Source organism: Pavona decussata, unplaced genomic scaffold (assembly GCF_977016875.1).
Source record: "Pavona decussata unplaced genomic scaffold, jaPavDecu1.1 SCAFFOLD_186, whole genome shotgun sequence".
NCBI lineage: Eukaryota > Metazoa > Cnidaria > Anthozoa > Scleractinia > Agariciidae > Pavona > Pavona decussata.
This window is the reverse complement of record NW_028145595.1, coordinates 1647261-1665420: the sequence shown is the minus strand read 5'-3', so window position 1 is coordinate 1665420 and position 18160 is coordinate 1647261. Positions and strand designations below refer to the sequence as shown.

Below are 18160 nucleotides of genomic sequence, written 5' to 3'. Positions count from 1 at the left end.
ATTACCTTTTGATACAAACACCTTCGCAGCTAATTGGTATCCATTACCTTTTGATACAAACACCTTCTCAGCTAATTAGTATTCATTACCTTTTGATACAAACACCTTCTCAGCTAATTAGTATCCATTACCTTTTGATACAAACACCTTCTCAGCTAATTAGTATTCATTACCTTTTGATACAAACACCTTCTCAGCTAATTGGTATCCATTACTTTTTGATACAAACACCTTCTCAGCTAATTAGTATTCATTAACTTTTGATACAAACACCTTCTCAGCTATTTAGTATTCATTACCTTTTGATACAAACACCTTCTCAGCTAATTGGTATCAATTACCTTTTGATACAAACACCTTCTCAGCCAATTGGTATCCATAACCTTTTGATACAAACAACTTCTTAGCTAATTAGTATCCATTACCTTTTGAAACAAACACCTTCTCAGCTAATTAGTATTCATTACCTTTTGATACAAAAACCTTTCTCAGCTAATTGGTATCCATTACCTTTTGATACAAACACCTTCTTAGCTAATTAGTATTCATTACCTTTTAAAACAAATACCTTCTCAGCTAATTAGTATCCATTACCTTTTGATACAAACACCTTCTAAGCTAATAAGTATTCATTACTTTTTGATACAAACACCTTCTCAGCTAATTAGTTTTCATTAACTTTTGATAGAAACACCTTCTCAGCTAATTAGTATTCAATACCTTTTTATACAAACACCTTCTTAGCTAATTAGTATTCATAACCTTTTGATACAAACACCTCCTCAGCCAATTGGTATCCATTACCTTTTGATACAAACACCTTCTCAGCTAATTAGTATTCATAACCTTTTGATACAAACACCTTCTCAGCTAATTAGTATTCATTACCTTTTGATACAAACACCTTCTCAGCTAATTAGTATACATTACCTTTTGATACAAACACCTTCTCAGCTAATTAGTATTCATTACCTTTTGATACAAACACCTTCTCAGCTAATTAGTATACATTACCTTTTGATACAAACACCTTCCCAGCTAATAAGTATTCATTACCTTTTGATACAAACACCTTCTCAGCTAATTGGTATTCATTACCTTTTGATACAAACACTTTCTCAGCTAATTAGTATTCATTACCTATTGATACAAACACCTGCTCAGCTAATTAGTATTCATTAACTTTTGATACAAACACCTTCTCAGCTAATTGGTATCCATTACCTTTTGATACAAAAACCTTCTCAGCTAATTGGTATCCATTACCTTTTGATACAAACACCTTCTCAGCTAATTAGTATTCATTAACTTTTGATACAAACACCTTCTCAGCTAATTAGTATTCATTACCTTTTGATACAAACAGCTTCTCAGCTAATTAATATTCATTACCTTTTGATACAAACACCTTCTCAGCTAATAAGTATTCATTAACTTTTGATACAAACACCTTCTCAGCTAATTAGTATCCATTACCTAATGATACAAACACCTTCTCAGCTAATTAGTATTCATTAACTTTTTCAAACACCTTCTCAGCTAATTAGTATCCATTACCTTTTGATACAAACACCTTCTCAGCTAATTAGTATTCATTACCTTTTGATACCAACACCTTCTCAGCTAATTAGTATCCATTACCTTTTGATACAAACCCCTTCTCAGCTAATTAGTATCCATTACCTTTTAATACAAAGACCTTCTCAGCTAATAAGTATTCATTACCTTTTGATACAAACACCTTCTCAGCTAATTAGTATCCATTACTTTTTGTTACAAGCACCTTCTCGCTTAATTAGTATTCATTAACTTTTGATACAAACACCTTCTCAGCTAATTAGTATACATTACCTTTTGATACAAACACCTCAGCTAATAAGTATTCATTACCTTTTGATACAAACACCTTCTCAGCTAATAAGTATTCATTACTTTTTGATACAAACACCTTCTCAGCTAATTGTTATCCATTACCTTTTGATACAAACACCTTCTCAGCTAATTGGTATGCATTACCTTTTGATACAAACACCTTCTCAGCTAATTAGTATCCATTACCTTTTGATACAAAAACCTTCTCAGCTAATTAGTACTCATTGACTTTTGATACAAACACCTTCCCAGCTAATAAGTATTTATTGACTTTTGATACCAACACCTTCTCAGCTAATTAGTATCCATTACCTTTTGATACAGATCTCTACTGATTAAAACGCAAGACAAAACAAAAAATATTTCTTCAAAGAATGTCGTTTTACCTCTTATCACTTTTGTCCAGTATGTTGAACGCAATTTTCCCTTGTACATTTTCCAAATGGCGGTTAATGCCGCAAACAAGTTGGTAGAGCGTGTTAGGTGGGTATCGTTCGACAGCCAGAAGTTTAAACTCTTTGCGGACGTGTGCTCGAGTGAGGCTGACAAGTCCTCGACATCAGTTCTCTCAAGTCTCCATCTAAGTGTTTTCAACCTCGCTTTTTGTTCATTCTCGTGTTCTGCCGGTAGTGAAAAAGTTCACCGCCCATTTTGTATAATTGTGTTTCGTATTTTTAGATACCGTTTCAGACAGTAAAGCAATTTCTCTCGCTTAAGTTTTCGGAGATAGTAAACGACCTGTCGCCATACTCACGGTTTACCAGTGACTGAAAATTATAAATTATAAATAGTTCTACTATTGTCCCGTGCTATCTCTCCTGTGGGACTTATGATATTTTGATCATGACATGCATGTCCAATGACCGAATGGCATAAAAGTATTTTACATTCAATTGGTTGTTTCTTTTCACAATTACGATATAATATTGGCGTGCGATATGTATAGGCGTAAACGCTAATACGCAGATCTCCCACTTATATTTTATCTAATACGTATTCATGTGCAGAGACTAATAATTATTTATTTTTAAAATTGTATTTCCGGCGAAAAACACAGTGACTCATTGATTTTCTGAATTTAGTCTTCACTCCGGTCCAATATGATCTAACTTTAGCCAACCTTGGCTTTCATTTAAAATGTAATATTTATGCCTTTGCATTGGTTTGGCAGTCAACACTTCAATGTACATGTACAATAATATTATGTTTATTTTACTTGAAAGAAAACTTGATGAACTGAACTACATGTACGTTTTTCCTGATTGTAGCTTGTATAGTTAACAGATTAGGGCTGGAGCTAACAACGTTTAAAATAATGCACTTTCTTTAGATCCCGCATTGACGAAAAAGTTGAAAAAGTTAGCTTTTCTTTTTTGTGATGTCGTGGTACACGTAAGTCCACCAAAACAATATTCACAAACCTTTCGATGGGGTTCCTTCTCAACAGAACCTTTATTCATATTTTTATATACTCATTGAAAGACTAATAAATATTGTTTGCCGAGAACCCTGTTGAGAATATTATTTTCAACCATTTCTTTGTCAGTTTTGAGTATATTTCAAACGTACGTTTGATGGGTGTCAGACCATAGATCATTCTTTTTTTTTTTCTGAAAATATTATATTAAATGAATAGTTCAAATTCTGTAGCAATGTCTTTGAAAAAATGTCAACAAATTGCCCATTCATTTTTAAGGTGTAGTTCCAGAAAAAAATCAATACCCACCCCATGGAAGGTCATTGGAAATTCTTAGGGGGAGGGGGGTCTTAAAAGTCAAAATTTTAGAAGCAAAGTATGTAGCTAGACTGTATGTAGCTAAATTCTCTGGTGGACGGGGCGCGCAAAACAAAAAATCTTCTGTTGGGGGAGTATGGATATTGAAAAATACAGAACAGCCAGTGATGGTGAAAGCACGATTGCGGCCAAACAAATCCAAGCTGACTAGCCTATAGTAATCGATTGTGTTTTACTCGGTGATTAGATAAACCACTAATGTCCAGAAATGCACCTAACATAAGTGCAATAACTCAAACTTTTCATTTCTATATAAGAACCTGATGGTGCTCCACAAAATGTGAGAGGATATAACACCAGCTCAACCAGCATATTAGTCTCGTGGGCTGAAGTGCCAGCAGATCAACAGAATGGTATCATCACAGGTTACACCATAACCTACCAGTCACAAACAGAGAATCACAATAGAAATGTTTCAACTGGAACCAATGATCGTCAAAAGAGCATAATGGGGCTAAAGGAGTATGTGAACTACAATATCACGGTGTTTGCATCTACTGTGAAAGGAGATGGACCGCCCAGTAGTCCTGTTCTTGTTGTTAGAACAGACCAGGACAGTGAGTAGATTTTTTTTTAACAACGCGTCTATTTTTCTATTGCACAAGAATACTTTTTTTCTGGAGGCCATGTGGCTACTCATTGATGACGTGGCGTCTTCTTTAGTCTACAAAGAAAATCTCCTTTTTTATCAATTTTTTGAACCGTTTCATGGATCACTGGTCCTCGTAGCATTTGTTATCCAGTGAGGGTGGGGTGAGGTGGACTTCAGCTTCTATCTTCTATCTCGGATAAGCACCGATTTAGTCAAGAGTGCAAACCAGATCTCAATCGCACCTGTAACGAATTCTCTCTCGTGCTTCTACGCAAATGTGTTAACATCTGGGTTTGAGATTACGTTCCTTCTTCCATTCAAGTTAGCCTATTGGTATTATCACAAAATGATTCAAGAACGTGTTAAGTGCCTATGCTTTGAGAAATATTAAATTTTTTTTTTTTTTTTCAAAAACCGATGTGCTTCAAAGATGCGGGACACATTTGCAACAGAATGCTAGTTCTGTCTCAGCAATGCTATGGCAACTTTTCTGTGTTTCCAAATGTGAAACAGCCCTAATTTCTCAGAACATGTACTCCTCTTATGGTGGTTTAAGTGGCTGATAACATTGTACATTGCAATGGTCAGAAATGCCACAATATTTTAGCATGCACTATCATCTAAAGTCATTGATCAAAGACTTGTTCGTTCGGAGTATTAACCTGTAAAAGCCTCACTTTGCTGTAAAAAAAAATCCCCCCAAATCGTATACCTAACTGCGGTACGCTAAACAACGTTTGATGCGACTCGAAGACGTACAGACACATGAACAGAATAAACTAATAAAACTTAATTTATTGAAGGCATCACTACCCTCGACAACTTTAACCTTTAATTTCCATGTCAGAACCTGATGTTCCACAAAATGTGAGAGGATATAACACCAGCTCAACCAGCATCTTAGTCTCATGGGATGAAATGCCAGCAGATCAACAGAATGGTATAATCACAAGTTACACCATTACCTACCAGTCACAGACAGAGAATCATAATGGAAGCGTTTCAGCTGGGCCCAATGATCGTCAAAAGAACATAACTGGATTAAAGGAGTATGTGAACTACAATATCACGGTGTTTGCATCAACAGTGAAAGGAGATGGACCTCGCAGTACTCCTGTTCTTGTTGTTAGAACAAACCAGGATAGTAAGTAGCATCCACGAGAACTTTAACTCTGTAGAGTTTTCACGCGTAAAACAATCGCCTCTTCAGTGTCTTAAACTGAGAATATCCATCGCTTCCTTGGTGGTTTCACAGCCACAAACCCGGTCTGATGGGTTTGTCTAGTCTGCAATTTTGAGGAGACCATTTTGAGTACTAATTGTGTTTAAAACTGCTTTGGTCTGGTTTTTTCTCGTCAACCCGCAACTTCCCTCAACTCGTTTGACCATGACGTTAGTGCCTTCTCATTGGTTCTTAGCTTACCCATTGTTTTTTTCCTATATAATTGCGATACTACCCGGCTAGTTTGGCGGAACCGTATCAGCAGAACACAGTACAGTTAACTCTTGAATAAGAGGTTAAAACTCCAAATAATACACACTCTTACATAACTTACATCTCATTAAACCCCTCCTCTACCTAGACCGCTTGCATCTCATTAAACCCCACCTATCCCTAGATGATATGCATCTCATGAAACCTCCTCCTATACCTACATGGTGGGTCCTGAATCCATTTGAATACATGAATAAAATTGATCTAGTTATCGGAAACATACCACTGTTCTTGTTGTTTGGACAGACCTGGATAGTAAGTAAAAAGCGTGAAATGTCAAAAGTCCCAATTATGTGTCTGCAGATGTTGGTTTTAAGTATACCCCCCTAGCACTGTTTACCTGGATATTAATATTTATAAAATTTTCAGCCTCAAATATTGCATTTCTAGCGTTCTGATTGGTTCACTTAGTCTCGGTTATCAGCTCATATACTGTAATTTGACCTTATATGGAAAACGAATGCCCAAGGTGTCGCTAACCTAATTTTTTCTTCGGCGGGAAGCGAAAGTTTCTTCGGAAATATGTAGAAAAAAAAGAAAAGAAAGAAATACCAAACAATGCCATCTCAATATAACAACAATAAAAGCCAAACATTTCGGTATGACACTATTTAATGGTACGGATCTCTGAAGTTGCCTTTAAAATCTTTAAAATTGCAAGATTTTACGATTTTTAGATCACATAACAACAAAATAAACACCGGTTACCTTTACAAATTTCAGGATGGCTTGCAAATCCTGGCGGTAAGAGGTTCAAGCCAATCGAAGAAATTTCTTAGGAAGAGCTTTATGCCTGCCTTTATGTTTTTACGCATTTACGAGGACTTCAGGAAAAGTTCATCTTTGAAATCCGTACGAGCGGCGGCGATAATGTTCGTTTCCATCGCCCGGCACCACTCAGCAAAACATTTGCACAAATGTGCACAGCTCTTGCGCTTCTCAAATAAGCTTGAAGTTTAAAAACTTGCACTGAATGCTTGTCTCAGTGAGGTTGTACCTCGTACACTTGGACTTGCCTGAAGTGTTTTAAATCGTCCGCGAGGAATTCAGTTCAGCATAAAAAAGCTGTCCTTGCCCTGATCTCTTCCTTCGCTCGGCACCATACAGTAGAACATTTGCTCAAATGTGCACAACTATTCCTCTTCTCGATGAGCTGGAACTTCAAAAGCACTTCAATGCTAGTCTCAGAAAGGTTATAATTCGTACATTTAACGTTTCTTGAATTTTAGATGTCCGACATTTTCTTCGCTTTCGATTTTTCATTTAACTCTGTTTGCAAAGAGCTGCGCGTGTCATGTGATCATTACGTTTCGCGCGCTTTGGTCGGAGGTTGCCTCAACATCCGGTCGTTTTAATTTGAAGGAATTTTTTTCTTAAAATATAAAACTTCAGTAAACTTCAACAGAAATATCCAAACGGGGAGAATTTAATAAAACAATCATTCCATTCGCGCTTGTTGGATATGAGATTGGTAACAGCCATTGGTTATTTACCATCTCATATCCAACGCGCGCTCATGGAATAATTGTTAAATACTTAACGTAACATATTGTGCAACAAACTCTGCGGTGAAAAATAATCATTTAACTTTGTTGACAATACTTCAAATAACTAAGCCAGTGTATTGTTCCATTCCCTGGTACGTTTCTTTCCTGTCTCGCTACATACAGACATAGGATTTATATTCGGATTTACAGAGCAGCATAGATATGCTAATACCTCCCACTTTTTTTCAATTAAATTAATTATTTGCCAATTATAAATAATTAAGGAGGTTCAAAAAAGTTTTTAGCTGTGCCCACACACGTAACCCTCGCACGCCATCAGTAAGGTGCACAACTCAGCTGAACAAATGAAAATTTCTATGAAAAGTTGTACATGCAATAAACCGGAAGTAGAAAGGCGGGGTAAAATCACACAGACCGGAGCTAATACCTGAGAAAACATTTGTTTTTATCGCACAATTTGGCACGGTGATCTATCTAGATTTTTTTTGGATACATCCAACACCTATTAGCAACTTTAAATACTGTAGAAGCATTTGGGAGTATAATTTTCTGTAAGTAAAAATAAGATGCCTTTTTGATATAACATATAAGATCTACTGAATAACCTTTTGGTCACATTGGTAGAGAAGTTAAAGAATTTAGGGGGCTTTCGAACAAAGCAATTACCGTGCCAGGTCACCAACTTAGTTTTTGAGATCATTTGCAAGAACTGAACTTTAGATGTCCTTCCTTTGTCCTTGGTACCCGCTACGACATCAGACCCAACCTTGAAGTATTCTCTAACTACAGGAAAATTCTTATGATCCTCCTTAAATCTTTTCACTTTTGAGATCTTTGGAACACAGTATTATTATAAAATGTTTCTGAACAATCACCCCAAGCTACGCTTCATTTACCTGCAGTAACAATACAATCATAAAGCACTTCTATAGAAAAATATCTTAACATTGCATGTAGGGTTTCTTCAGTTCTCTTTATCTGTTTCCTTACAGGGCCAAATGCTGCTCCAACTACTGTTGAGGGCCACAACACCAGCTCTACCAGTATTTTGGTTCAATGGGGAGAAGTTCCAGCAGCTGATCAAAATGGTATTATACTGAGTTACACTGTTACTTACAAGTCATTACCTAGTGGCAGTCCACAAACCGAGGTAGTGAATGTTCCAACAAGACAAGCAACATTGACAGGTCTGAATGAATACACCAACTACAGCATCACAGTGTTTGCCTCTACTGCAAAGGGAGCTGGAAATGTTAGCAGTCCTATCATTGTCATCACAGATGAAGACAGTAAGTCTCCATGAGCTCTTTTATTTTTAATGCTATTTTAATAGAAATTTACGTGACATTAAATTACAGCTACGATATACATGCAGTACAGAAAGTACATTAAGAGTTCATAACATATCTACATGAATGTGTTTCTCTGTCTGCTTTTTAAAAAAAAACAATTCTTTTTCTTAAATGTTTCTTATTTCTCTCTTAAGTTTGTTGTTTTGCTTCGCTTTCTACAGAGCCAAATGCTCCTCCAGTCAATCTCCAGGGTCACAACACCAGCTCTACCAGTATTGTGGTTGAATGGGGTGAAGTTCCAGCAGCTGATCAAAATGGTATTATACTGCGTTACACAGTTACTTACAAGGCGTTACCTAGCGGTAGTCCACAAACAAAGGTAGTGAATGCTCCAACAAGGCAAGCAACATTAACAGGTCTGAATGAATACACAAACTACAGCATCACAGTGCTTGCCTCTACTGTAAAGGGAGATGGAAATGTTAGCAATCCTATTATTGTCATCACAGATGAAGACAGTAAGTCCCAACGAGCTCTTTTATTTTTAATGCTATTTTAATAGAAATTTACGTGGAATTAAATTACAGCTACAATATATATGCAGTACAGAAAGTTCATTAAGAGTTCATATCATATCTACATGAATGTGTTTCTCTGTCTGCTTTTAAAAAAAACAATTCTTTTTCTTAAATGTTTCTTATTTCTCTCTTATTTTTCGGTTGGCCTTTGTTCTTTTCGGTTGAATATATTCAATAGCCCCTGTCAATTACTAACTATCTGAAAAGCTGGGTGCGGCTTTGGTTGTAAAAGGGGAGGGCGGGGCTGAAAAAAATAGCTGATAACAACGGACGAGGGGGGGGGGATATATATCCCCCCTCGCCATATACCGCTCGACGTATTCCCCTTAGTTAGTATTCTCAAAAATTTTAACGAGTTCTTAATCGTTTATTATTAAAGAAAAAATGAACAACATAACTTTTACTACTACTACTACTGCTACTACTACTTCTACTACTACTACTACTACTACTACTACTACTACTACTACTACTACTACTACTACTACTACTACTACTACTACTACTACTACTACTACTACTACTACTACTACTAGTAATTCAAAAAGATGCCCCTCTAATGGCATTTACACGGAATGCTTTATGTAGCCCCATTTATTCCCCATTGTATGCTTCGAGAATTTTTAAAAACTACCCTCCCTTTGCAATTGAAAAAACTGAATGGTTTTATTCAGAGAGACTGCGTGATATTTTATCGTTGTGTTAATGGGAATCATACCGGAAATAACTCTGGGATAACGTCATAACCCCCACTTGAACTGGTCTGGTTTCCTCCGCGTTGAATTATTTGACCTTATATGGCAAACGAATGCCCAAGGTGTCGCTAAGCTAATTGTTTTTTTTCGGCGGGAAGCGAAAGTTTCTTCGGAAATATGTAGAAAAAAAAAGAAAAGAAAGAAATACCAAACAATGCCATCTCAATATAACAACAATAAAAGCCAAACATTTCGGTATGACACTATTTAATGGTACGTATCTCTGAAGTTGCCTTTAAAATCTTTAAAATTGCAAGATTTTACGATTTTTAGATCACATAACAACAAAAATAACAACCGGTTACCTTTACAAATTTCAGGATGGCTTGCAAATCCTGGCGGTAAGAGGTTAAAGCCAATCGAAGAAATTTCTTAGGAAGAGCTTTATGCCTGCCTTTATGTTTTTACGCATTTACGAGGACTTCAAGAAAAGTTCATCTTTGAAATCCGTACGAGCGGCGGCGATAATGTTCGTTTCCATCGCCCGGCACCACTCAGCAAAACATTTGCACAAATGTGCACAGCTCTTGCGCTTCTCAAATAAGCTTGAAGTTTAAAAACTTGCACTGAATGCTTGTCTCAGTGAGGTTGTACCTCGTACACTTGGACTTGCCTGAAGTGTTTTAAATCGTCCGCGAGGAATTCAGTTCAGCATAAAAAAGCTGTCCTTGCCCTGATCTCTTCCTTCGCTCGGCACCATACAGTAGAACATTTGCTCAAATGTGCACAACTATTCCTCTTCTCGATGAGCTGGAACTTCAAAAGCACTTCAATGCTAGTCTCAGAAAGGTTATAATTCGTACATTTAACGTTTCTTGAATTTTAGATGTCCGACATTTTCTTCGCTTTCGATTTTTCATTTAACTCTGTTTGCAAAGAGCTGCGCGTGTCATGTGATCATTACGTTTCGCGCGCTTTGGTCGGAGGTTGCCTCAACATCCGGTCGTTTTAATTTGAAGGAATTTTTTTCTTAAAATATAAAACTTCAGTAAACTTCAACAGAAATATCCAAACGGGGAGAATTTAATAAAACAATCATTCCATTCGCGCTTGTTGGATATGAGATTGGTAACAGCCATTGGTTATTTACCATCTCATATCCAACGCGCGCTCATGGAATAATTGTTAAATACTTAACGTAACATATTGTGCAACAAACTCTGCGGTGAAAAATAATCATTTAACTTTGTTGACAATACTTCAAATAACTAAGCCAGTGTATTGTTCCATTCCCTGGTACGTTTCTTTCCTGTCTCGCTACATACAGACATAGGATTTATATTCGGATTTACAGAGCAGCATAGATATGCTAATACCTCCCACTTTTTTTCAATTAAATTAATTATTTGCCAATTATAAATAATTAAGGAGGTTCAAAAAAGTTTTTAGCTGTGCCCACACACGTAACCCTCGCACGCCATCAGTAAGGTGCACAACTCAGCTGAACAAATGAAAATTTCTATGAAAAGTTGTACATGCAATAAACCGGAAGTAGAAAGGCGGGGTAAAATCACACAGACCGGAGCTAATACCTGAGAAAACATTTGTTTTTATCGCACAATTTGGCACGGTGATCTATCTAGATTTTTTTTGGATACATCCAACACCTATTAGCAACTTTAAATACTGTAGAAGCATTTGGGAGTATAATTTTCTGTAAGTAAAAATAAGATGCCTTTTTGATATAACATATAAGATCTACTGAATAACCTTTTGGTCACATTGGTAGAGAAGTTAAAGAATTTAGGGGGCTTTCGAACAAAGCAATTACCGTGCCAGGTCACCAACTTAGTTTTTGAGATCATTTGCAAGAACTGAACTTTAGATGTCCTTCCTTTGTCCTTGGTACCCGCTACGACATCAGACCCAACCTTGAAGTATTCTCTAACTACAGGAAAATTCTTATGATCCTCCTTAAATCTTTTCACTTTTGAGATCTTTGGAACACAGTATTATTATAAAATGTTTCTGAACAATCACCCCAAGCTACGCTTCATTTACCTGCAGTAACAATACAATCATAAAGCACTTCTATAGAAAAATATCTTAACATTGCATGTAGGGTTTCTTCAGTTCTCTTTATCTGTTTCCTTACAGGGCCAAATGCTGCTCCAACTACTGTTGAGGGCCACAACACCAGCTCTACCAGTATTTTGGTTCAATGGGGAGAAGTTCCAGCAGCTGATCAAAATGGTATTATACTGAGTTACACTGTTACTTACAAGTCATTACCTAGTGGCAGTCCACAAACCGAGGTAGTGAATGTTCCAACAAGACAAGCAACATTGACAGGTCTGAATGAATACACCAACTACAGCATCACAGTGTTTGCCTCTACTGCAAAGGGAGCTGGAAATGTTAGCAGTCCTATCATTGTCATCACAGATGAAGACAGTAAGTCTCCATGAGCTCTTTTATTTTTAATGCTATTTTAATAGAAATTTACGTGACATTAAATTACAGCTACGATATACATGCAGTACAGAAAGTACATTAAGAGTTCATAACATATCTACATGAATGTGTTTCTCTGTCTGCTTTTTAAAAAAAAACAATTCTTTTTCTTAAATGTTTCTTATTTCTCTCTTAAGTTTGTTGTTTTGCTTCGCTTTCTACAGAGCCAAATGCTCCTCCAGTCAATCTCCAGGGTCACAACACCAGCTCTACCAGTATTGTGGTTGAATGGGGTGAAGTTCCAGCAGCTGATCAAAATGGTATTATACTGCGTTACACAGTTACTTACAAGGCGTTACCTAGCGGTAGTCCACAAACAAAGGTAGTGAATGCTCCAACAAGGCAAGCAACATTAACAGGTCTGAATGAATACACAAACTACAGCATCACAGTGCTTGCCTCTACTGTAAAGGGAGATGGAAATGTTAGCAATCCTATTATTGTCATCACAGATGAAGACAGTAAGTCCCAACGAGCTCTTTTATTTTTAATGCTATTTTAATAGAAATTTACGTGGAATTAAATTACAGCTACAATATATATGCAGTACAGAAAGTTCATTAAGAGTTCATATCATATCTACATGAATGTGTTTCTCTGTCTGCTTTTTAAAAAAACAATTCTTTTTCTTAAATGTTTCTTATTTCTCTCTTATTTTTCGGTTGGCCTTTGTTCTTTTCGGTTGAATATATCCATCGCCCGGCACCACTCAGCAAAACATTTGCACAAATGTGCACAGCTCTTACGCTTCTCAAATAAGCTTGAAGTTTAAAAACTTGCACTGAATGCTTGTCTCAGTGAGGTTGTACCTCGTACACTTGGACTTGCCTGAAGTGTTTTAAATCGTCCGCGAGGAATTCAGTTCAGCATAAAAAAGCTGTCCTTGCCCTGATCTCTTCCTTCGCTCGGCACCATACAGTAGAACATTTGCTCAAATGTGCACAACTATTCCTCTTCTCGATGAGCTGGAACTTCAAAAGCACTTCAATGCTAGTCTCAGAAAGGTTATAATTCGTACATTTAACGTTTCTTGAATTTTAGATGTCCGACATTTTCTTCGCTTTCGATTTTTCATTTAACTCTGTTTGCAAAGAGCTGCGCGTGTCATGTGATCATTACGTTTCGCGCGCTTTGGTCGGAGGTTGCCTCAACATCCGGTCGTTTTAATTTGAAGGAATTTTTTTCTTAAAATATAAAAATTCAGTAAACTTCAACAGAAATATCCAAACGGGGAGAATTTAATAAAACAATCATTCCATTCGCGCTTGTTGGATATGAGATTGGTAACAGCCATTGGTTATTTACCATCTCATATCCAACGCGCGCTCATGGAATAATTGTTAAATACTTAACGTAACATATTGTGCAACAAACTCTGCGGTGAAAAATAATCATTTAACTTTGTTGACAATACTTCAAATAACTAAGCCAGTGTATTGTTCCATTCCCTGGTACGTTTCTTTCCTGTCTCGCTACATACAGACATAGGATTTATATTCGGATTTACAGAGCAGCATAGATATGCTAATACCTCCCACTTTTTTTCAATTAAATTAATTATTTGCCAATTATAAATAATTAAGGAGGTTCAAAAAAGTTTTTAGCTGTGCCCACACACGTAACCCTCGCACGCCATCAGTAAGGTGCACAACTCAGCTGAACAAATGAAAATTTCTATGAAAAGTTGTACATGCAATAAACCGGAAGTAGAAAGGCGGGGTAAAATCACACAGACCGGAGCTAATACCTGAGAAAACATTTGTTTTTATCGCACAATTTGGCACGGTGATCTATCTAGATTTTTTTTGGATACATCCAACACCTATTAGCAACTTTAAATACTGTAGAAGCATTTGGGAGTATAATTTTCTGTAAGTAAAAATAAGATGCCTTTTTGATATAACATATAAGATCTACTGAATAACCTTTTGGTCACATTGGTAGAGAAGTTAAAGAATTTAGGGGGCTTTCGAACAAAGCAATTACCGTGCCAGGTCACCAACTTAGTTTTTGAGATCATTTGCAAGAACTGAACTTTAGATGTCCTTCCTTTGTCCTTGGTACCCGCTACGACATCAGACCCAACCTTGAAGTATTCTCTAACTACAGGAAAATTCTTATGATCCTCCTTAAATCTTTTCACTTTTGAGATCTTTGGAACACAGTATTATTATAAAATGTTTCTGAACAATCACCCCAAGCTACGCTTCATTTACCTGCAGTAACAATACAATCATAAAGCACTTCTATAGAAAAATATCTTAACATTGCATGTAGGGTTTCTTCAGTTCTCTTTATCTGTTTCCTTACAGGGCCAAATGCTGCTCCAACTACTGTTGAGGGCCACAACACCAGCTCTACCAGTATTTTGGTTCAATGGGGAGAAGTTCCAGCAGCTGATCAAAATGGTATTATACTGAGTTACACTGTTACTTACAAGTCATTACCTAGTGGCAGTCCACAAACCGAGGTAGTGAATGTTCCAACAAGACAAGCAACATTGACAGGTCTGAATGAATACACCAACTACAGCATCACAGTGTTTGCCTCTACTGCAAAGGGAGCTGGAAATGTTAGCAGTCCTATCATTGTCATCACAGATGAAGACAGTAAGTCTCCATGAGCTCTTTTATTTTTAATGCTATTTTAATAGAAATTTACGTGACATTAAATCACAGCTACGATATACATGCAGTACAGAAAGTTCATTAAGAGTTCATATCATATCTACATGAATGTGTTTCTCTGTGTGCTTTTTAAAAAAACAATTCTTTTTCTTAAATGTTTCTTATTTCTCTCTTATTTTTCGGTTGGCCTTTGTTCTTTTCGGTTGAATATATTCAATAGCCCCTGTCAATTACTAACTATCTGAAAAGCTGTGTGCGGCTTTGGTTGTAAAAGGGGAGGGCGGGGCTGAAAAAAATAGCTGATAACAACGGACGAGGGGGGGGGGGGATATATATCCCCCCTCGTCATATACCGCTCGACGTATTCCCCTTAGTTAGTATTCTCAAAAATTTCAACGAGTTCTTAATCGTTTATTATTAAAGAAAAAATGAACAACATAACTTTTACTACTACTACTACTGCTACTACTACTTCTACTACTACTACTACTACTACTACTACTACTACTACTACTACTACTACTACTACTACTACTACTACTACTACTACTACTACTACTACTTCTACTAGTAATTCAACAAGATGCCCCTCTAATGGCATTTACACGGAATGCTTTATGTAGCCCCATTTATTCCCCATTGTATGCTTCGAGAATTTTTAAAAACTACCCTCCCTTCGCAATTGAAAAAACTGAATGGTTTTATTCAGAAAGACTGCGTGATATTTTATCGTTGTGTTACTGGGAATCATACCGGAAATAACTCTGGGATAACGTCATAACCCCCACTTGAACTGGTCTGGTTTCCTCCGCGTTGAATTATTTGACCTTATATGGAAAACGAATCCCGAAGGTGTCGCTAAGCTAATTGTTTTTTTTCGGCGGGAAGCGAAAGTTTCTTCGGAAATATGTAGAAAAAAAAAGAAAAGAAAGAAATACCAAACAATGCCATCTTAATATAACAACAATAAAAGCCAAACATTTCGGTATGACACTATTTAATGGTACGTATCTCTGAAGTTGCCTTTAAAATCTTTAAAATTGCAAGATTTTACGATTTTTAGATCACATAACAACAAAAATAACAACCGGTTACCTTTACAAATTTCAGGATGGCTTGCAAATCCTGGCGGTAAGAGGTTAAAGCCAATCGAAGAAATTTCTTAGGAAGAGCTTTATGCCTGCCTTTATGTTTTTACGCATTTACGAGGACTTCAAGAAAAGTTCATCTTTGAAATCCGTACGAGCGGCGGCGATAATGTTCGTTTCCATCGCCCGGCACCACTCAGCAAAACATTTGCACAAATGTGCACAGCTCTTACGCTTCTCAAATAAGCTTGAAGTTTAAAAACTTGCGCTGAATGCTTGTCTCAGTGAGGTTGTACCTCGTACACTTGGACTTGCCTGAAGTGTTTTAAATCGTCCGCGAGGAATTCAGTTCAGCATAAAAAAGCTGTCCTTGCCCTGATCTCTTCCTTCGCTCGGCACCATACAGTAGAACATTTGCTCAAATATGCACAACTATTCCTCTTCTCGATGAGCTGGAACTTCAAAAGCACTTCAATGCTAGTCTCAGAAAGGTTATAATTCGTACATTTAACGTTTCTTGAATTTTAGATGTCCGACATTTTCTTCGCTTTCGATTTTTCATTTAACTCCGTTTGCAAAGAGCTGCGCGTGTCATGTGATCATTACGTTTCGCGCGCTTTGGTCGGAGGTTGCCTCAACATCCGGTCGTTTTAATTTGAAGGAATTTTTTTCTTAAAATATAAAAATTCAGTAAACTTCAACAGAAATATCCAAACGGGGAGAATTTAATAAAACAATCATTCCATTCGCGCTTGTTGGATATGAGATTGGTAACAGCCATTGGTTATTTACCATCTCATATCCAACGCGCGCTCATGGAATAATTGTTAAATACTTAACGTAACATATTGTGCAACAAACTCTGCGGTGAAAAATAATCATTTAACTTTGTTGACAATACTTCAAATAACTAAGCCAGTGTATTGTTCCATTCCCTGGTACGTTTCTTTCCTGTCTCGCTACATACAGACATAGGATTTATATTCGGATTTACAGAGCAGCATAGATATGCTAATACCTCCCACTTTTTTTCAATTAAATTAATTATTTGCCAATTATAAATAATTAAGGAGGTTCAAAAAAGTTTTTAGCTGTGCCCACACACGTAACCCTCGCACGCCATCAGTAAGGTGCACAACTCAGCTGAACAAATGAAAATTTCTATGAAAAGTTGTACATGCAATAAACCGGAAGTAGAAAGGCGGGGTAAAATCACACAGACCGGAGCTAATACCTGAGAAAACATTTGTTTTTATCGCACAATTTGGCACGGTGATCTATCTAGATTTTTTTTGGATACATCCAACACCTATTAGCAACTTTAAATACTGTAGAAGCATTTGGGAGTATAATTTTCTGTAAGTAAAAATAAGATGCCTTTTTGATATAACATATAAGATCTACTGAATAACCTTTTGGTCACATTGGTAGAGAAGTTAAAGAATTTAGGGGGCTTTCGAACAAAGCAATTACCGTGCCAGGTCACCAACTTAGTTTTTGAGATCATTTGCAAGAACTGAACTTTAGATGTCCTTCCTTTGTCCTTGGTACCCGCTACGACATCAGACCCAACCTTGAAGTATTCTCTAACTACAGGAAAATTCTTATGATCCTCCTTAAATCTTTTCACTTTTGAGATCTTTGGAACACAGTATTATTATAAAATGTTTCTGAACAATCACCCCAAGCTACGCTTCATTTACCTGCAGTAACAATACAATCATAAAGCACTTCTATAGAAAAATATCTTAACATTGCATGTAGGGTTTCTTCAGTTCTCTTTATCTGTTTCCTTACAGGGCCAAATGCTGCTCCAACTACTGTTGAGGGCCACAACACCAGCTCTACCAGTAATTTGGTTCAATGGGGAGAAGTTCCAGCAGCTGATCAAAATGGTATTATACTGAGTTACACTGTTACTTACAAGTCATTACCTAGTGGCAGTCCACAAACCGAGGTAGTGAATGTTCCAACAAGACAAGCAACACTGACAGGTCTGAATGAATACACCAACTACAGCATCACAGTGTTTGCCTCTACTGCAAAGGGAGCTGGAAATGTTAGCAGTCCTATCATTGTCATCACAGATGAAGACAGTAAGTCT

At 36.8% G+C, this 18160-nt stretch overlaps 1 protein-coding gene and 1 long non-coding RNA gene across 12 annotated transcripts in view; one reads left to right on the top strand and one right to left on the bottom strand.

Moving 5' to 3' along the window:
- LOC146462638 (uncharacterized) overlaps positions 1–18160 on the bottom strand; it is a 243281-nt gene that overhangs the window by 190730 nt on the left and 34391 nt on the right. The window lies entirely within an intron of this gene.
- LOC146462639 (protein sidekick-1-like) overlaps positions 1–18160 on the top strand; it is a 95363-nt gene that overhangs the window by 61513 nt on the left and 15690 nt on the right. For all 11 annotated transcript variants that reach the window (XM_085085411.1, XM_085085412.1, XM_085085413.1 and 8 more), the window contains 8 exons: positions 3925–4224; positions 5107–5403; positions 8255–8551; positions 8776–9072; positions 11985–12281; positions 12506–12802; positions 14654–14950; positions 17856–18152. In XM_085085411.1, the coding sequence (XP_084941537.1) occupies positions 3925–4224; positions 5107–5403; positions 8255–8551; positions 8776–9072; positions 11985–12281; positions 12506–12802; positions 14654–14950; positions 17856–18152 (2379 nt within the window). The remainder of the gene's footprint in view (positions 1–3924; positions 4225–5106; positions 5404–8254; positions 8552–8775; positions 9073–11984; positions 12282–12505; positions 12803–14653; positions 14951–17855; positions 18153–18160) is intronic.